A 21,704-nucleotide genomic window follows, 5' to 3' on the forward strand; every position below is an offset into this window, starting at 1 on the left:
AGACCCCTGGAATTCTACTAAGAATATTCCTTATTCAGGCTGGGATTCAATTAGAAACCAGGCTATAGCACGCTTGACATTTAAAAGGTCATTTCCAATTGAGTTAACATCTGCAGTATTTACCTTGAACGCGGGGGAAGAGAGCCTGTATAGCCAACTCCTATAGTTGTGTAGGCTTACCAAGCACAAACAGACCTTGGATCAGGCTACAGGAGAGGAGGGTGGGGGGAAAAAAGGGAAATGGGGACTTGTTTCTCAGTGGGGAGACACCATTTTTATTTTAGACTTAATTTTGGGTAACAATTATAAACCAATCTTAAACAAAAGAGTAAAAATATACATGTTTGACTTTGCAGGTAAATATCTGCGTTCGGGTCCCAAAAAATCCCAAAGGTCTACTTCCAGAGTTTCTTGATGGACATGTTCTTCTCGCTGTCCTTCTGCATCACCTGGAAAGACACAGGGCAGGGGTCGTTAGCCAGTGATAATGGACCTTATCATAAGGAGCCAAATTAAAATCAGTGATCAACAAAACAGCAAACTCTGGGGGAAAAAGGTCTGTCCATTTTAATCCCTAAAAGTATAAACCTTTGTAATAAACTAATGTAAAGACATTAGTTTATTATAAAAGCTAAAATGCTGATGCAAATACCAGTCATTGAAATTAGTCATTTGTGGAATATTGGGTTTCTTTACTGTGTAAAAAGCACTATTTTCATATTGAGATAAATTATAGAAAATTGTACAAAATCTCTTTAAAATGTCAGGTTTGACAATGACATGCAAGAGATGTCATTCATTCATTGCTATTATCGTTGATATCCTAGTGACTTCGGAAAGTATTCAGGGCCTTTACTCAGCACTGTTTTGAAGCATATTTGGCAGCAATTACAGCATTGATTCTTCAAGGGTATAGAACTACAAGCTTGGCACACATGTATTTGGGGAGTTTCTCCCATTCTTCTCTGCAGATCCTCTCAAGCTCTGTCAGGATGGAATGGAGAACTGCGGCACAGCTATTTTCAGGTCTTTCCAGAGATGTTCGATTGGGTTCAAGTCCGGGCTCTGGCTGGGCCACTCAAGGCTGTGTGCTTAAGGTCGTTGTTCTGTTGGAAGGTCAGTCTGAGGTCCCGAGCAGGTTTTCATCAAGGATCTCTCTGTACTTTGCTCCGTTTATCTTTGCCTTGATCCTGACTAGTCTAACAGTCCTTGCCACTGAAAAACATCCCCACAGCATGCTTGCTTCACCGTAGGGATGGTGCCAGGTATCCTCCTCTAGACGTGGCGCTTGGCATTCAGGCCAAAGTGTTCAATCTTGTTTCTCATGGTCTGAGTGTCCTTTAGGTGCCTTTTAGCAAACTCCAAGCAGCCTTTTACTGAGGAGTGGCTTCCGCCTGATTGCTGGTGCGCTGCAGAGATGGTTTTCCTTCTGGAAGGTTCACCCATCTCCACAGAGGAACTCTAGAGCTCTGTCAGAGTTACCATACTTCCAATCCTTTTAAAAAACCGGTACCGGGTTACCTTCAGATGAGTCCTGTGACACTTGTAGGGGGCAACACGGAGAGAACACCATCGTGTTCGTGAGTCTCCCGTTTCCATAGCTTGGTCAGTGTTGCAATGTATACCGAAACTTCAGTACTTTTTCCGATACCAAAACACGAAAAAACATTTGGTACTTTTGTCATGTGTCTCACGTCATATACGGATTGAGAGGATGGAGTCTGTCTAGTAATTTTCTGAGTCTTCAAGGGGGCAGTAGCTACAAGGCTGCGCTTGCAGCTAACACACAGCGTAAGCCACATTTGAGAAGCCAGAGAGAAAATGCAGACAGCATGGCTGGGTTAAATGCAAAAGACACATTTCAGTTGAACGCACTGTTGTACAATTCACTAGGCACCCTCCTAACGAAAACAGCTTACCACCATGCCCGCAGCTTGTTTACAAAACCGTCTACAGAAGCAAACTATAGGAATACTTTGATTTACAGAGCAGATGAGGGCCAAACCACAGAAACAACAAAAAGGTGTAACAAAACAGTGCAAGGGAGGTTTAGTTCCAAAATGATTTTACACATTACATTCATTGTAACGTTGTCGTTATTCCACTAAATGTGAATCATTTGAGTGACAATGACATGAACATATATTCTGCATGACATTCATGTGAGCATTATGATTACACAACCAAAAAGTAATGTGAAATGCACTCATAACTTCACAGCAATATATTTGAACTACTTTGTGTTTGTCTGGGCTTGCTAGCAGTAGCCAGCCCTGGAAGGCGCATTGCACTCTGGGAAGTGAAATGCACTCTGGGAATCGTAGTATGCTGTGTAAATTCCATTGTATTTCTATGGCATTTAGACTACATGTCTATTGCAATATAGAAGCTTCAGAATTGAGCTTCAAAGTGTTTGTCGTTTTGGAACTAAACTTAATTGAATACATTAAATTATTGAGCTGTAATTAATGCCATTTGACCAAATATTATGGCCACAGATGAACTAATTGTACCATTATTTTGTCTGCTCTGAGTCTCCGATATGGTTTTGCATAAGGAAAATTGTTGGTATTCTTCTGTTTTTTTGTAAGAAATGTAATACAGAGTAGATATTCTACTTGTTCGTCCGGTTAAACATATTGCTCAATGGTTTTTTTAAAACGAAGCCCAGCGGTTCTTATTTTATTGCTGTGGTATCATTTCGGTATCGTTAAGATATTGAGTATTGATACTAAACCTGGTATCCAACTAAAACATCTGGTGTCGCAACAACAGTAGTGGTCATTAGTTTGTAGCCAAACCTTTGACGCTACAGACAGAAGTTGGCACATAGTTGGTACTGACTTCAGACGAGTCCCGTAAGGGGCCGTAGAGCAAAACGCTAAAGACGTATTCGTGAGAAGACAGATTTTTGGGATGTCTCCTGATCTGACAAACAGCGCTGTAGCTCTGCCACCTGCCATCGCAGACGTGGAAGGCTGACATAGGCGCATGCAGTGGATTGAGACGCAGCCCACACAAAAAAAGTCCAACTTAAACACTGATTTTTATGGGGATTTTTGTATTATATTAATGCAATTGACAAGATGGTCCAAAATCTGTTTGAGCTTTGTATAGCCACGTGTCAAACTGTTTGGCATGACAATGACCATAGTAGTTGGAAAGACGACAAACCGATCTGGGACCAGTATAGATCATTTTTATTTTATACAAAATCTCTGATCAAGACTAACTACACTGTACAAAAATAAACGCAACATGCAACAATTCCAAAGACTTTACTGAGGTATATAAGGGAATCAGTAAATTGAAAAATTCATTAGGCCCTGATATATGGATGTCATATGATTGGGTATACAGATATGCATCTGTTGATCACAGATTATTTTTTTAAAGGTAGGGGCGTGGATCAGAAAACCAGTCAGTATTTGGTGTGATCACCATTTGTCTCATGCAGCACGACATCTCCTTCACATAGAGTTGACCAGGCTGATGATTGTGACTTGTGGAATGTTGTCCCTCTCCTCTTCAATGGCTGTGCGAAGTTGCTGAATGTTGGCGGGAACTGGAACACGATGTCGTACACGTTGATCGAGAGCATGCTTAAATGGGTGACATATGCAGGCCATGGCAATAGATGAATGGCACAACAATGGGCCTCAGGATCTCGTCACGGTATCTCTGTGCATTCAAATTGCTATCGATAAAATGGAATTATGTTCATTTTCTGTAGTTTATGACTGCCCATACCATAATCCCACCACCACCATGGGCCACTCTGTTGACATCAGAAAACCGCTCGGCAACACGACTCCACACACGCTATGCTCTGCCATCTGCCCGGTATAGTTGAAACTGGAATTCATCCGTGAAGAGCCCACTTTTCCATTTGGCCACTGAAGTCGGTTACGACATCGAACTGTAGTCAGGTCAAGACCCTGGTGAGGACGACGAGCAAGCAGGAAGAGCTTCCCGGAGACGGTTTCTGACAGTTTGTGCAGAAATTTGTTGGTTGTGTAAACCCACAGTTTCATCAGCTGTCCAGGTGGCTGGTCTCAGATGATCCAGCAGGTGAAGAAGCCGGATGTGGAGGTCTTGGGCTGGCGTGGTTACACGTGGTCTGAGGTTGTGAGGCTGGTTGGACATATTGCCACAATTCTCCAAAAAAACGACGCCGGAGGCAGCTTATAGTAGAGAAATGAACATTCACTTATCTGGAAAGAGCTCTGGTGGATATTCCTGCAGTCAGTTAATAATTGCATGCTCCCTCAAAACTTTAGACATCTGTGGCATTGTGTTGTGAATAAAAACGGAACATTTTAGAGTTACCTATTATTGTCCCCGGCACAACGTGCACCTGTGTAATGTTCAGCTTCTTGATATGCCACACCTGTCAGGTGGTTGGATTATTTTGGCAACGGAGAAATGGTCACTAACAGGGATATAAACATTTGTGCACAAAATTTGAGCGAAATAAGCATTTTGTGCATTAGGGACATTTCTGGAATCTTGTATTTCAGTTCACAAAACATGGGACCAACACTTTGCATGTTGCATTTATATTTTTGTTCAGTGTAGTATTGATTATATTAGGCATAACATGGACAAAAGGGAGCTAGAGGTAAAATAGAGAAACTGTCTCTTGGAGAGTGTTAAGACAGTAACACGATAGAAGACTAACCTTGGCGACAGCCATCTCAAAGTCCTCCTGGTTGACGTGCACTCTCCTCTCCCTGAGGGCGTACATCCCTGACTCGGTGCACACACCCTGAGAAATAAGATGGAACAGAAACACACAAAAGACTTTACCATGGTGAAATAAGAAAAAGTAAGTAAGACCCACAGTGGTCGAACACCAAGGCAATCCAGGAACATGTTTACCAATCCCTGGACTAGGGGATGTTTCAGGATGGCTAGTTGTACATAGTTGTACATGCCATTTTGTCAGCCGGTTATTGTCATGCAAAAGAATGCCAGTCTGATGGTAATTTACAGTTAATTAACATAAACACGTTTTGAATCTCCCGGCCTCCTGACGTCAACCATATTGAACACCTTTGATGAATTGGAACGCTGACTATCAGTGCCCGATCTCACTAATGCTCGTGGCTGAATGGAAGCAAGCCCCCACAGTGATGTTCCAACATCTAGTGGAAAGCCTTTCCAGAGGAGTGGATGCTGTTACAGCAGCAAAGGGGAACCAACTCCATATTAACGCCCATGATTTTAGAATGAGTTGGTTCACTACTTTTGGTCATGTAGGTGATCTTCAATCAGTTTTATTTGCTGTGTTTAATATGCGGTAGGCTATAACGGCACAATCGTTATTTTAATTCATGTTTTTTTTCGGGGCTTGGGCTCATACAGTATATTGGCCTATGGTTTCACGTAAGCTCTAATATGTATATGGTTGTGTTTCATTAATCATCAACTTAGAAAGCGCTGTCCATTTCATTGTTAGGCTTTGAAACAACATCCACAACGACCATGTTTTACACTCAGTTTCAACCTGTTGTTGAACGTCTTTCTTCATATTGATCAATCACGGTGAGGTGAGTTGTAAAAGCACATACTGGTTTGATAAGTGTTTGTGATTTTCGACTGCATCTGCATTGTTGTCAGAGTGACAATATAGCCCTGAGTACCAACCCATTAGCAACTTGAAGATCTATAGCGAGTTGGGTACACATGTCCAGAGTGCATAAGAGGATATTATCGTGAATTTTACTGCGGTCATGACTGATAATATGGTCACCGCAACATCCCTAGTTGTACATGTTCTGCCCTTGTGCATGTGCTGGCCCTAATGTGGTGGGCCCCATTCAATAACTTGTGGAGTATCAAGTCTGTCTCCTGATAGTCTACATACACCATAAATGTCAAGCCCAGTTGGACATGTATCCACTACAGTGAACTATTACAAAACGTACAATGGTGAAACAAACAGATCTACACAACTGTGGGGTAGGGGTCATCTCTGGATGGTGCCAAAGTCTTCCCTACTAGCCATCATACACTGAACTGTCTGTGCTAGCCTTCATTTGGTGGGCCCCATTCCAAACTGTGCGTCTCAGACTACTACCTTAACTTCAGCTCCAGAGGCTCCGGGCATCAGTTCTGCAATCTTCCTCAGGTTAATTCCACGCGTCAGGTTCATCTTCCTTGAGTGGATCTTCAGGATGTCCAAACGGGCCTGAGGAGGAGCAGAAAGAAATGGGATGGGGCCAGAATTAAGACACTGTAGTAGAAAGCTGCTTACATGAAGCTGAATAAGTGTCAACGCAAATACATAACTGAGTGTGAGACCGTGAGGATGCTGGACTAGACTCATTGGTATAAATCCTTCATTTAAATGATCATTTTTTAAATGAACAAATGGTACAGAACACCAACAGATGAAATCATTACTACCAACAGTCTAAATATGGTGCACTGTGCTGTCTTGCCATACCAAGGCGGGGATTCAATTCAATCAGCATTATAGTGTGCTTGACATTTAAAGGTCATTTCCAATTGAGCCGATATATGCAGCGTTTACCGTGAATGAGTGGGGGGGGGGGGGTTAATGTGGTTGTCTTGTGTGTTCGCACGTGGCAAGCTTTTGTACAGCCACCCTGACAAAACAGTACGCAGTTATAGTCACTCACCCTTCTAGATAACTTGAAACAGTCTGACCAGGTCTTGCGTCTTGAAGTCACCTAGTGCTAGCCAACTTCTTCTTCAATAAGCTTCAGCTGGCTGGTGTGCGACTGTGGCAAAATTGGTTTGACATTGGATAGTCTATCTCTGGGGCTAATTAGGGACCGTCAGTAATATTTTCATGTTGCACATCTTTTAGTTGTCTCAAATGCGTTCAATATTTGTATATGAATTTCTACAATTTATACTTGGTTTGAGGTTAAGTCATTAAAATTTTGAGTTATTGACAGTTAAAAATATTGACCCATGTACATAGTGTAATTTATTGATGGTCCCTAGCTAGCCCCATAGGGATATCGAATGTCAAACCAAATTGACCATGGGCATTACGACTAGGTCTCGTGGTGCTGCGCTCAGAATAGATTTTTACTTTGATGCCAGTTGTGGGCTGAATTTAAATAAACCCAACCTAAGGACAACCGTTACGGTACCCTTCAATCCGTGACATAATTTCCCCCCCCCCCTATGATCTCGCAAATCTGGTTTGAACGAGATTGACACTAAAATAACATTTTCTGACTCAAATCAATGCCACATAGGCCATTTTATAAAGGAGGAGTTGCTTTTAAGGGCAGCCACTCTTTAAAAGGTGCATAGCTAACAAAGCGCCAACGGATTGAATACCGGCCCAAGGCAGATTTTAACTATATTGATAATCACAGAATGTTTTAGAGGCAAAAAAAATATGGGGCTGTACTAACCTCTTCATTGGGAGGGGGGAACTCGATCTTCCTGTCGATGCGGCCGGGCCGGAGCAAGGCAGAGTCTAGGATGTCAATACGGTTGGTGGCCATGATGACCTGAGGCAGAAAAATTAATGTAACATACAATATTAGTCCTTTGGGTCTTATTCAGCTTCTTTATTTGATTTATTTCACTTTTATTTAACCAGGTAGGCCAGTTGAGAACAAGTTCTCATTTACATCTGCGACCTGGCCAAGATAAAGCAAAGCAGTACGACAAAAACACAGACTTAAACAAACGTACTGTCAATAACACAATAGAAAAATCTATGTACAGTGTGTGTAAATGTAGAAGATTAGGGTGGTAAGGCAATAAATAGGCCATAGAGGCGAAATAATTACAATTTAGCATTAACACTGGAGTGATAGATGTGCAGATGATGTGCAAGTTGAGATACTGGGGTGCAAAAGAGCAAGACGATAATTAACAATATGGGGATGAGGTAGTTGGGTGTGCTATTTACAGATCGGCTGTGTACAGGTACAGTACAGGTACAGGTAAGCTGCTCTGACAGCTGATTCTTAAAGTTAGAGGGAGATATAAGACTCCAGCTTCAGTGATTTTTGCAATTTGTTCCAGTCATTGGCAGCAGATAACTGGAAGGAAAGGCGGCCAAAGCAGGTGTTGACTCTGGGGATGACCAGTGAAATATACACACATGGAGTGAGTGCTGCGGGTGGGTGTTGCTATGGTGACCAGTGAGCTGAGGTAAGGCGGGGCATTACCTAGCAAAGACTTATAGATGACCTGGAGCCAGTGGGTTTGGCAACGAATATGTAGCGAGGGCCAGCCAACGAGAGCATACAGGTCGCAGTGGTGGGTAGTATATGGGGCTTTGGTGACAAAACGGATGGCAATGTGATAGACTGCATCCAATTTGTTAAGTTGAGTGTGGGAGGCTATTTTGTAAATGACATTGCCGAAGTCAAGGATTTGTAGGATAGTCAGTTTTACGAGGGTAAGTTTGGCAGCATGAGTGAAGGAGGCTTAGTTGCGAAATAGGAAGCAGATTCTAGATTTAATTTTCGATTGGAGATGCTTAATGTGAGTCTGGAAGGAGAGTTTACAGTATAACCAGACACCTAGGTATTTGTAGTTGTCCACATATTCTAAGTCACAACCGTCCAGAGTAGTGATGCTAGGTGGGCGGGAGGGTGCGGGCAGCAATTGGTTGAAGAGCATGCATTTAGTTTTACTTGTATTTAAGAGCAGTTGGAGGCCACGGAAGAAGAGTTGTATGGCATTGAAGCTCGTCTGGAGGGTTGTTAACACAGTGTCCAAAGAAGGGCCAGATGTCTACAGAATGGTGTCGTCTGCGTAGAGGTGGATCAGAGAATCACCAGCAGCAAGAGCAACATCATTGATGTATATTGAGAAAAGAGTTAGCCTGAGAATTTGAACCCTGTGGCACCCCCATAGAGACTGCCAGAGGTCCGGACAACAGGACCTCCGATTTGACACACTGAACTATCTGAGAAGTAGTTGGTGAACCAGGCGAGGCAGTTATTTGAGAAACCAAGGCTATTGAGTCTGCCGATAAGAATGCAGTGATTGACAGAGTCAAAAGCCTTGGCCAGGTCGGTGAAGACGGCTGCACAGTACTGTCTTTTATCGATGGCGGTTATGATATCGTCTAGGACCTTGAGCGTGGCTGAGGTGCACCCATGACCAGCTTGGAAACCAGATTGCATAGTGGGGAAGGCACGGTGGGATTCGATATGGTTGGTGATCTCTTTGTTAACCTCTCTTGGGTAGGGGGCAGTATTTTCACGTCCGGATGAAAAGCGTGCCCAAAGTAAACTGCCTGGTAGATTGGTAGATTTGGATGGAAAACACTCTAAAGTTTATAAAACTGTTATAATTATGTCTGTGAGTATAACAGAACTGATATGGCAGGCGAAACCCAGAGGACAAACAATGCCCCCCAAAAAAGATTTCAGCCTACCACTGTTTTCAATGGCTGTCACTGTTATTATAAGGTGAAATCCTCCCAGATTGCAGTTCCTAGGGCTTCCACTACTTGTCAACAGTCTTTAGAAAGAGTTTCATGCTGGTTTTTGAAAAAATTTGTCAGAAATTGTAGATTTTCTAGGTGGCTCCCATTTTGGCTATAGTGTTTCCAAACGCGTGAATGAGAGCGTGTTCTTAGGTATTTTTCTCCGGTAAAGACAATAACGATTCTCCGTCTTAAATTTTATTGTTTATTTACGTATTAGGGTACCTAAGGTTTGACTATAAACGTTGTTTGACTTGTTTGGAAAAGTTTATTAGTAACGTTTGGGATTCATTTTGTATGCATTTTGATGGAGGGAAGCTGGGTGGATTATTGACTGAAGCGCGTAAGCTAAAATGAGTTTTTATGGATATAAAGAAAGCATTATCGAACAAAAGGACAATTTGTGATGTATCTGGGACCTTTGAGTGCCAACAGAAGAAGATCAAAGGTAAGGCATTTATTATATCACTATTTCTGACTTTCGTGTCGCACCTTCCTGGTTGAAATATGTTTTTCATGCTTTTGTATGCGGGGTGCTGTCCTCAGATAATCGCATGGTTTGCTTTCGCTGTAAAGCCTTTTTTTAATCTGACACAGCGGCTGGATTAACAAGAAGTTAAGATTAATTTTGATGTATTACACTTGTGATTTTATTAAAATTAAATATGTATAATTCTGTTGTTTGAATTTCGCGCTCTGCAATTTCACCGGATGTTGGCCAGGTGGGACACTACTCTCCCACCTGCCCATAAGAAGTTAACTTGGCTTTCAAAGATTTTAGAAAGGCAGGGCAGGATGAATATAGGTCTATAACAGTTTGGGTCTAGAGTGACTCCCCCTTTGAAGAGGGGGATGACCTCGGCAGCTTTCCAATCTTCGGGGGATCTCAGATGATACGAAAGAGAGATTGAACAGGCTAGTAATAGGGGTTGCAACAATTTCGGCAGATCATTTTAGAAAGAGAGGGTCCAGATTGTCTGGCCCAGCTGATTTGTAGGGATCCAGATTTTGCAGCTCTTTCAGAACATTAGCTGTCTGGATTTGGGTGAAGGAGAAGCGGGGGGGCTTGCTGTAGGGGGTGCAGAGCTGTTGGCTGGTAGGGGTAGCCAGGTGGAAAGCATTGCCAGCCGTAGAAAAATGCTTATTGAAATGATTGATTATTGTAGATTTAAATCCGTGGTGACACTGTTTCCTTAGCCTCAGGGCAGTGGGCAGCTGGGAGAAAGTGTTCTTATTCTCCATGGACTTTACAGTGCCCCTAAACTTTTGGCAATTAGTGCTACAGTATATAAATTTCTGTTTGAAAAAGCTAGCCTTAGCTTTCCTGACTGTGTATATTGGTTCCTGACTTCCCTGAAAAGTTGCATATCGCGGGGGCTATTCGATGCTAATGCAGTATGCCACAGGATGTTTTTGTGCTGGTCAAGGCCAGTCAAGTCTGGGGTGAACCAAGGGCTATAGCTGTTCTTAGTTCTACATCTTTTGAATGGGGCATGCTTATTTAAGATGGTGAGGAAAGCAACTTTAGAGTTGAGTCAGTAGAGGATGCCAGGTTGCTCTTTAAAGTTGCTTTCCTCCTTGTGGAGCAGGAAGAGAGCCTGCAGGAGCTCGCGGAGCCCCTGGAGGTCAGGTTCGTCAAAAACGCTGCCGTTCTCTCAGACTTTCGGTCCACCCCCACCATCCAGCACCCCCAGAGAAGAGTCCTGTTGGCAGTTCTAAGGCCCTGAGGATCAAAGGTCACAGCATCCCAGAAGATCTACCACTCGATGGTGGACCCCATGCAGGCCAATGCCTCTGGCTAGCCCCACCGCTACAGCCTGGACCTGAGCAGCAGGATCAAGCTGCCCTAGATAAACGTGGACATCAGCTTGGAGTCTGAGGCAGCCTCAGAGAAGGAGGGCCAAGCACTGAACTGAACTGCTCAACATGGACATAGCTGCTTTTAGTCTTTAAACATTAAATGTATATATTTTAAACACATTGGTATTTTCTAAATATTCTTTTAACTGTACTACTCTTTGACTTATCACATTTAGACAATGAAATACTTGTAATGTATTGCTAATTTCTATAGAATTGTCTTTAAAAAAATACTTGTTTTTTCTATTTGTACCATCAGAGAACATGCAAATACAGATTGAGAGGTTGTTGAGTGCTAGACTGGGTGGGAGGACAGTGAATAAAGAATAGAATATCTAGCGTGTGATTGATTGGTGAGCAGTCGAAAGAAAGTGTTGTCAGACAGTACTGACAGGAGAGCGGCAGATTGAAATCAGTGGAGAGAAGCCGCAGAGAAAGTGGTGTCAAGAGTAATAGCATACAAATTAAGTAAGGGTGTAGACTGTGTGTGTGGTGTTATATAAGTGTGAGTTTTATTGTAGAGTAGAATTTATAAAGCATTATAAAGACGACAGTGGTGTACGAGTCACCCACCTTGATGTTCTTGGTGGCCTCGAAGCCATCCAGCTGGTTCAGCAGCTCCAGCATGGTCCTCTGCACCTCGCTGTCGCCCCCACTGCCCCCCTCCAGCCGTGACGAGCCGATTGAGTCGATCTCGTCCATGAAGATGATGGAGGGTGCGTGCTCGCGGGCCATGACGAACAGCTCGCGCACCATGCGGGCACCTGCGATGGGGAAGAGAGCAGGGTTACAGCCAGCAGCGTGATGCGAGTGAAATACTTAAAATAACAGCTTCTGTTTTACCATTTGCATGGTGAGAGACATTTAGCCTACTACTTTCACTCATTGCTGTGCTCCATGAAAAAGTAGTGAAATGCACTTAAACATGCTTGAGCTAGCTAAACAGCAGCTATTTGGAGAATGGAAGCAGCAAAACATATCTCCCTGATTCTGGAATTCCCTAACTTTAATTCCTTGTTATTACGGGAATTACTTCTCGGTTGGGAACACTGTCGACTGGTAACCGAAATGGCTGACCGTTGATGACTCACCCTCTCCAATGAACTTCTGCACCAGCTCCGAGCCGGACACCCTGATAAAGGTGCAGTCAGTGTGGTGGGCCACGGCTCTGGCCAGCAGGGTCTTCCCTGTACCTGGGGGGCCGTACAGCAGCACACCCTGGTGGAGAGACAACATAACAAGGGGGGTTAGACAACCTAAGAGACATGACACAGAATGCATCTCAAATTTCATGATGTATTTTAGGATGATTATGCTGGAATTAACTGGTGCCACTTTCTGTTCCTTCTGGCAATCAAGACCGTTTATGTGATAAATGCTATGAGACATGACCAGAACAACACCTTAGGACACTGCCAACAATGTATGAAAAGGTCCGACAAAAGGTAGATTTTGGAGGGTTGCATCCCTTTCAGACATTGCCTACTCTATATGATTATAAAGTAAACTCAAATGCAAACGGTAATTGTTTGAGTTTACATTGTAAGAGTGGTTAACATATACAGATGATACAACATCTGAATTCAGAAAGAAACAAATAAGGGATTTATTCATTTTGGGCTCCCCACCTTGGGCTGTGCAATGCCGAGAGCCTCGAAGAGCTCTGGGTGCTTGACTGGCAGCTCAATCACTTCCTTGATCTCCTTGATCTGCTTGTCCAGGCCGCCAATCATCTCGTAGGTGGAGTCAGGCACTTTCTCCACCATCATGAGGGAGACCAGCGGGTCCACCTTGTTGGGCAGGATCTTGTGAAGGGTGTAGCTGTCGTTGCGCAGCGCCACGCGGCAATTTGGAGTCACCTGTTGGGAATGGGCAACGGGGTTAATCAGTGTATACATTCATGAATAATAAGGAACTTTGATGTTTTTTCTTCTTCTGTCCAGCCATCTGAATAGGATCTGGATATTTTTTGCTTTTCAACTGATTTTTGTTAACACTTATTCCAATTCGAGAAAAACAAATAAATGTGGTTAAACTATGGTTCCCGTGTGTTGATAATCTGAACTGTACACAGATACATCTACCTTTGTACATAGAAACATTAAGTTCTCTCCACAATGTGGTGAAATATCAACAACAACATTTCCATACTTACATCATTGATGTCAATATTCTTATCCACATCCACCACAAATTTTCCCTCTGGATGGACCTGGACACAAGTAGTACAGGAGACTGCCAATGTCATCCAGGAGCAACTACAGTTTACCACCGAAAAAGTTTGTGTTACATTTCAGAGGAAAAAATAAGCTTCATACACACCTTGACCAGCACTTTCTTTTTGTCCATGGCCCTCACCACCTCTCCAACATAGGAACCCTGCTCCTGTAGCAACTGCAACTCCTCACGAAGGAGACGCACTGGGGACAAAGAAAATAGATTTGAACAATGACTGTCAATTCATAATGTGCATGTTCCTGAGTGCAATCAAATTACAGTAGTACGACACAGCATTGACAATTTATAATCCACACAATTATTGCTACAATTAGGCTTTGTCACAATGAATTAACTACTAGCTAGTTAGCTACACTGCTGTTTAGAAGAGAAGTTAAGCTGTTGTTGTTCTGGATAGATAACCATAATTCCTACCTTTTGCATTGAGTTCATTCCTCTGAGCCTGTAGACGTCGGAGATTCTGACTCTTGTCATTCACTGTCAACTGGAGGCAGAGAGACCAGTTACTTCTTAGCTTGCCAATTGTATTAGTAGTGTCACTACGGTGTCAACAGACAACATGTAACGTTAGCTGGTACATTTTTATTTAAACCTGTGTTTGCTTACCTGTAATTCTTCTATTTTGGACTGGTAGTATTGCCGGAGACCAGAACCACCTTTACTGTCCTCCATCTCCATCTGCAAATACACCGATACATATTCAATAACTGAGATAGTTGTTGGAAAGTTGTCAAGTAAACGTATATAACGTTAGCTAGATAATTAACATCAAGGTGACTAACGTTGTAGCTATAGGCCTAACTAGCTATCTAGCAAGACGACTAGCTTAAGATAAGATTTGTACCAGTTTACTGACAAAAATGTCATACTAGCGGCTAACTAAATTAGCTAGCTAACGTTACTTAACAACCAGCTATATTTTTGTCCATTATACTTAACTTATGCCAAGTTATGCATAGTCACAAATATAAGGAATGTCACTGAAAAAAACATGATTAATTCGATTAGCTAGCTAGAAAGCTAACAGTTAGCTAGCTAGCTTGCTAAAAGTAGCTTACAATGAGACAGCAAACTGGCAGGATTCTCTATTTTTGACAGACCGTTTTGGTCTATTCAAAACAGTTCAACCGTCTTCTGACGAGAACCAACTTTACAGAACACACTGTTCAGTGTCTAATCAATGCCTTATCTACAATATTTTTTCAAAATTGTGATAGTCATAATAAAGACAACGAAATCCCTTACATTATGGTCCATTACTTCCAGCGCCATCTTGAAATTCTAAACTTCCGTTGGATGAAGGGGTACTTCCGAAATACGAACCTCTTCTTCAGTAAATGTTCTACTATTACATTTTGAGAATTACTGACACCTGCTGAACTGGAGGTGTAGTACAGTAAAACGCAACTGAAATGCTGCTAATAATGTTAAAAGTAAGTGTATGCTCTATTTCTGTCCTTTTTGCAATACCTTATCTATTTGGAGAAGCTGTGCCAGAAACAGATATGTTGAATATTGTAGAATCCCTTTGCATGGTCCTTTGAGTGGGCCTGATGTACCATATTACTGTAGCTATATCAATATTGTGCGATGAGTGTGCAATATATAATATAGATAAAACATTATTTAACAGTTTTGATTGCATTCCAAAGAGACAGGCATTGAGGATGTGGTTTTCGACCTATCAGTTAAACAGACTGGCTTGTCTATTCCAATTATGTATTATTGTTGATCTCCTACCATGCTACAGGCTGAGAAACAAAAGTTTGTTCAAGCCAAGTCCCAGCAGTGCAGAAGGACATATGTGTACTTCGTTTGGCTGTTATTTAAGGAGAGTAGTAAAACCAGCCATATCTGTTTAATATGGCGAGCTTCTTCAAGATTTAGTTTAGCTCTTGCTGCTGTCAGCTGCCTCCAGTTCTCAATAGAAATAATTTTATTGCAGATTTTTACATCATTTGACCTCTTTCTCAATAGCTAGGTTTCCATCCAATTGGCGACAGATTTTCATGCGAACATCTTAAAATCCACCTAAAACAATCAGGGGTGTTTATAAGATTTGAAGACATTGTGGGCTTAGCCCAAAGCCAGTAGGGGGTACAATCTCGTAAGGCAAAAAAAATTGAAAATAATTTCAACAGATAAATATATGAATTTGGTGCACTTTGAAATGAACATTGAGCTATTCAAACATTGAGAGATTAGATCTTTTTCATGTAACTTGCACCTTCCCACATGCCACAGCAGACACTGCCAGTACTCAATCACAGTTGCTACTGTGGGTCTCTCTACTCTGGAACACTCTACTCCACAGGAGGCTGCTGAGGGGAGGACAGCTCATAATAATGTCTGGAATGGAGTGAATGGAATGTTATCAGTGTTTGATGAGTTTGATACCATTCCATTTATTCCGTTCTAGCCGTTACTATGAGCCTGACCTCCAAAATGAAGGTGCCACCAACAACTTGCACTCTACTCTCTACTCTGGAACACATACAGTACCAGTCAAAGGTTTGGACACAACTACTCATTCCAGGGTTCTCTTTATTTTTACTACTTTCTCCATTGCAGAATAATAGTGAAGGCATCAAAACTATGAAATAACACATGTGGAATCATGTGGTAACCCAAAAAATGTTAAACAAATCTAAATGTATTTTATATTTGAAATTCTTCAAAGTAGCCACCCTTTGCCTTGACAGCGTTGCACACTCTTGGTATTCTCTCAACCAGCTTCATGAGGTGGTCACCTGGAATGCATTTCAATTAACAGCTGTGCCTTGTTAAAAGTTAATTTGTGGAATTTCTTTCCTTCTTAATGCGTTTGAGCCAATCGGTTGTGTTGTGACAAGGTAGGGGTAGTATACAGAGATAGCCCTATTTGGTAAAAGACCAAGTCCTTATTACAGCAAGAACAGCTCAAATAAGCAAAGAGATATGACAGTCCATCATTACTTTAAGGATCGGACCCTTTTTTTCAATTTTCACCTAAAATGACATGAAGGTCAGTCAATATGGAACATTTCAAGAAATTTGAACGTTTCTTCAAGTGCAGTTGCAAAACCCATCAAGCGCTATGATGAAACTGGCTCTCATGAGGACCGCCACAGGCCTTCGTGGTCGAATTGCTGCAAAAGAACCACTACTAAAGGATACCAATAATAAGAAGAGACTTGCTTGGGCCAAGAAAGACGAGCAATGGACATTAGACCGGTGGAAATCTGTCCTTTGGTCTGATGAGTCCAAATTTTTGATTTTTAGTTCCAACCGCCGTGTCTTTATGAGACGCAGAGTAGGTGAACGGATGATCTCCGCATGTTTGGTTCCCACCTTGAAGCATGGAGGAGTGATTGTGTGGGGGTGCTTTGCTGGTGACACTGTCAGTGATTTATTTAGAATTCAAGGCACACTTAACCAGCATGGCTACCACAGCCTTCTGCAGCAATACGCCATCCTGTCTGGTTTGTGCTTAGTGGGACTATCATTTGTTTTTTAACAGGACAATGACTCAACACACCTCCAGGCTGTGTAAGGGCTATTTGACCAAGAAGGAGAGTGATGGAGTGCTGCATCAGATGACTTGGCACCCACAATCATCCTACCTCATCCCAATTGAGATGGTTTGGGATGAGTTGGAGGAAAAGCAGCCAACAAGTGCTCAGCATATGTGGGAACTCCTTCAAGACTGTTGGAAAAGCATTCCAGGTGAAGCTGTTTTTAAAAAATTATTTTCACCTTTATTTAACTAGGCAAGTCAGTTAAGAACAAATTCTTATTTACAATGACGGCCTACCGGGCAACAGTGGGTTAACTGCCTTGTTCAGGGGCAGAAAGACAGATTTTTACCTTGTCAGTTTGGGGATTCGATCCAGCAACTTTCCAGTCACTGGCCCAATGCTCTCACCACTAGGCTACCTGCCGCACCGCCCCTCTCTGGTTGAGAGAATGCCAAGAGCGTGCAAAGCTTTCATCAAGGCGAAGGGTGGCTACTTTAAATAATCTCAAATATAAAGTATATTTTGATTTGTTTAAGACTTTTTTGGTTACTACATGACTTCATATGTGTTATTCCATAGTTTTGATATCTTCACTATTATTCTGCAATGTAGAAAATAGTAAAATAAAGAAAAACCTTTGAATGAGTAAGTGTGCCAAAATGTTTGACTGGTACTGTACATAAACAGACTCTGACCTGTCCAATAAGCCAAACTGATTAAAGAATCTCACAGTACCCAAACCCCCCTCTCTCTCTCACACACACCACACAAACTGTGCAGTAATTAGAATCCATAGAGTAGCTTTAAGTGATACAGTGCTTAGCTCTATTCCATTTATTTTTATCCTAAAAAACTTCCTAGTCCTTGCCGATGACAAGCATACCCATAACATGATGCAGCCACCACCATGCATGAACATATGAAGAGTGGTACACAGTGATGTGTTGTGTTGGATTTGCCCCAAACATGGCACTTTGTATTCAGGACAAAAAGTTAATTTCTTTGCCACATTTTTTGCAGTTTTACTTTAGTGCCTTATTGCAAAAAGGATGCATGTTTTGTAATAATTTTTTTCTGCACATGCTTCCTTTTCAGTCTGTCATTTAGGTTAGTATTGTGGAGTAACTACAATATTGTTGATCCATCATCAGTTTCTTCTGATCACAGCCATTAAACTTAAGATGGGGCCGTACTGGATGGCCGCCATTTTGCAAGCTCCGACCCAACTTTGCTATTTTGCGACCATTTTGTTGTTTATTTTTAGTCTATTTTCACATAATGTAGCCGCTATTATTTCTTGCAACCCACAAGAACTCTTGAACATCAGGTCGGCTTCTACTTCGACTCATCTGCCCAGAGCACTCCTGTAATTCCAACCCAATTGTCGGTCTACCCAAGAGGAAACGCTGACATTACAGAGGCAAGAGAGGGGGCATCCTGGTGTGATTAAGGCGAAGGGAAAACCGCCCACCTCTTCCCTCCATTCTACTGGCATATGGACAGTCACTTGATAATTAGATGGATGACCTCCGATCGGGGATTTGCTACCAACTGGACTCTCGGGAATTGCAATATTATTTGCTTTTCAGAAACATGACTCTCAGACAAGATACCCCTCGTGGCTATCCAACTCAATGGATTCTCCATTCACCGGGCGGACAGGACAGCGGAGTCGTGGGAATCGATGGGGGGGAGGGGTTTGCCTCCTCATCAACTCCAACTGGTGTGCTAATTCCAGCGTGGTGCAATTCTAAATAAATCACAGACAGTGTCACCAGAAAAGCACCCCCACACTATCACACCTCCTCCTCCATGACTCACGGTGGGAACCATACATGGGGAGATCATCCATTCACACACCTGATTCAAATCATCGAAGCCTTTTGATGAGTTGATCATTTGAATCAGCTGTGTAGTGCTAGGGCAAAAACGTGCACCCCTTTGAGTCCCCAGGACCAGGATTGAGGACCAGTGACATAGACCTCCGGAACTGGTGCACGGAATGAGCAGCAGTACTGGGGGAATCCGTGACAATTACGCACACCTGACATCAATCATTAGGCGCACCTGCGTTTCATCATGAGGCACATCTGGACTACATTACCTCACTCATTAAATCCCCTTTGTCTGGCAGCCTCTTAGGTTCTTTCCCCCCAGGCAGATTGTTTCTGTGTTTCATGTCAAGACTCTACTCCTATGGTGTCTTGTTCTAGGTTATTAAACTTAACACCTGCTTCTCGACTTCTAGTGTCTACGCTACCAATTTTTTTTGCCATTACTGAGCCGGACTACTTCCCCATTGTTTCCACAGATCAAGTACGCAGACATTTGTGCATCTCCAGTCAGAACAGGACCGGCACAAACGCTTTCATATCTTCCGGCTGGTGCCCACATCGCCTTCATTGTTTTCATTACTACATGATAACATTGGACGTGTGCGTTTCAATCAAAGTAAGTGCCTTATAATAGTTTCTGTATGTCGTTTCTACTCTAGCTCACTGTAATGATCTTGTCAACATTCACCAGCTGAGAATGAACACTTACCTAATTCTCTTATGCGTGCTGTCTGAAGCCGTCTCTGTCAACGTCGTAGCTAGAGGAGACACCAGGGTTGACTTCAATGCCGACACATCATACACCTGCACCCTTGCGGACCCGACAGGTGTGCTGCAAGTCACCTGGCAGAGGCTGTTCAAAGACGACTCTGGAGAATCTGGCCACCTACAGCAAGCAGTTTGGCGCTCAAACCATAGACCCGCACCGAGGCAAGGTGGTTTTCACGGAGGCATCTCTCAACTCGACGTCTATTACCGCGAAGAATGCAACATGGGCGGACGACGCCTGCTGTATTTGTTCCTTCAATGTTTACCCGAGTGGTTCAACACGCAAGCAGACTTGTCTTACCGTTCAAGGTGTATCTGAAGTGAGAGCCACAATGCACAAAGTCCCCTACACCGAACCTAAAGCAGACATGGAAGTTGTGGTCAGCTGCTCTGCCACAGGTAAACCAGCACCTTGGATCCAATGGAGCATTTCTGCAGCAGCACTCATAAAGACACCTAACAACCGGACTGTCGTTAACAAAGACCAAATTGTCACAGCCTTTAGCAACATCACCCACCAACTGTTGCCAGGTTCTGAGGGATACGTGGACTGTATCGTAAACAATGGGATGAGGACACAGAGACACGAGCGGGTCCTGCTTCCTATTCTCCCTGGAGAGAGTGGCGAGAGGATGACAAGAGGACATCCCCGTGGGCAGTTGGCATTCCAGTGTTCCTAATCGTTTCCATTTTAGTCATCAACGGCAGTGTCATGCTTCAAAATAAAAAAAAGGTTACAGGCAAGCAGCAACCACAGCAGACGAGCAGGGAGCTTTTGGGGAAAGTGTGTAAATGTCCGTCTGTGTTGATTTGCTATACTTATGTACTTTAGCTGACAGAGGTTTTTTATTGAGCATCGGAGCGCTGTTGGTATTTAGAGTCTGGTTGCAGAAGAGCCCAGTTCCTCAGGAGATGAGATCCACTAACAAGTCTAAAATGGCTCCACCAGACTACTAATCCATTTTTAGAATATTACAGTATTTCTAATTGTATGACAAAGTTCATATTAAATGCATGGCGACTTGCAAGATACAGTGCTACTATTCACGATTGAGGATGAGACTGTCTGGGAGTCTTGGGAGCATGAACAGTGTGCAGGCCTTTCTGTTCTTTATTAGTATTCTTTCTTGGCCCAGCTCCTACGTTTAGAAGGATGTGGTTGAGACAAACACTTCTAATGAGACAGTCAGACAAGAAGATGCACTGTGTACTAGATACATATATTGAACCTTTTTGAGTTGACAGTGTCACATTTCTTCCCCAGTCATATGTAAGCTAATTTATACCTGAACCATACATGACATAATGTCACAAATACTGTTTTTTTGTTTTGAAATTGCACTTTAGTTTTGAGAGATCAGGTTTGTCAGTGAGGAAATACAATATAATCTATTAGAACACAGCACCACCTACAGTTGACTTTATGACATACCAGGAAGAAGACAGGGGAGAATATCCTATTTAATTTACCTTGAATCCATTTAAACATGATAGCAGTTGTGTCAATGTGAGGTTTATGCTGTTATTATTACATACAGTACCTGGTTGTTTTACCTCCTTTGTTATATCAATGCAATGTACGAATGTATTTGAGCCCTGAAAATATAATGGTGAGTAATTCTGTGTGTAGCTGGTGAGATGAGTCAGGCGCAGGACAGCAGATAAGAGTAAAGAAAGCAATTTTACTCAAAATATATCACAATACACATCGTAAATACAAGGCAACACAATACGGACCGCAATACAATAAACAATTACTCACAAACAAACGTGGGGGAACAGAGGGTTAAATAATGAACAAGTAATTGGGGGATGGAAACCAGGTGTGTAAGACAAAACAAATGGAAAATGAAAAGTGGATTGGCGATGGCTAGAAGGCCGGTGATGTCGACCGCCGAACGCCACCCGAACAAGGAGAGGGACCGACTTCGGCGGAAGTCGTGACACTCACTGTATATATGGAGCGTAATAAACTCAGCAAAAAAATAAACGTTCCTTTTTCAGGACCCTGTCTTCAAAGATAATTCGTAAAAATCCAAATGACTTCAGATCTTCATTGTAAAGGGT

The 21,704-nt window shown here is 42.5% G+C and overlaps 1 protein-coding gene and 1 pseudogene across 1 annotated transcript; one reads left to right on the forward strand and one right to left on the reverse strand.

The window, feature by feature from the left end:
* Positions 1–248: 248 nt before the first annotated feature.
* LOC129860400 (26S proteasome regulatory subunit 8-like) lies at positions 249–14,871 on the reverse strand. The gene is made up of 12 exons (XM_055930778.1): positions 14,783–14,871; positions 14,144–14,215; positions 13,952–14,021; positions 13,622–13,719; positions 13,455–13,511; positions 12,928–13,158; positions 12,391–12,517; positions 11,873–12,063; positions 7,401–7,499; positions 6,083–6,193; positions 4,682–4,768; positions 249–449 (listed from the first exon to the last, which is right to left on the reverse strand). Exons 1-12 carry the CDS (start codon positions 14,807–14,809, stop codon positions 396–398), a joined length of 1,224 nt encoding a protein of 407 aa, XP_055786753.1. The 5' UTR covers positions 14,810–14,871; the 3' UTR covers positions 249–395.
* A 4,695-nt stretch (positions 14,872–19,566) lies between these two features.
* Positions 19,567–21,080, forward strand: LOC129860402 (OX-2 membrane glycoprotein-like; annotated as a pseudogene).
* Positions 21,081–21,704: the final 624 nt, after the last annotated feature.

The sequence above is a fragment of the Salvelinus fontinalis genome, chromosome 8 (assembly GCF_029448725.1).
Source record: "Salvelinus fontinalis isolate EN_2023a chromosome 8, ASM2944872v1, whole genome shotgun sequence".
NCBI lineage: Eukaryota > Metazoa > Chordata > Actinopteri > Salmoniformes > Salmonidae > Salvelinus > Salvelinus fontinalis.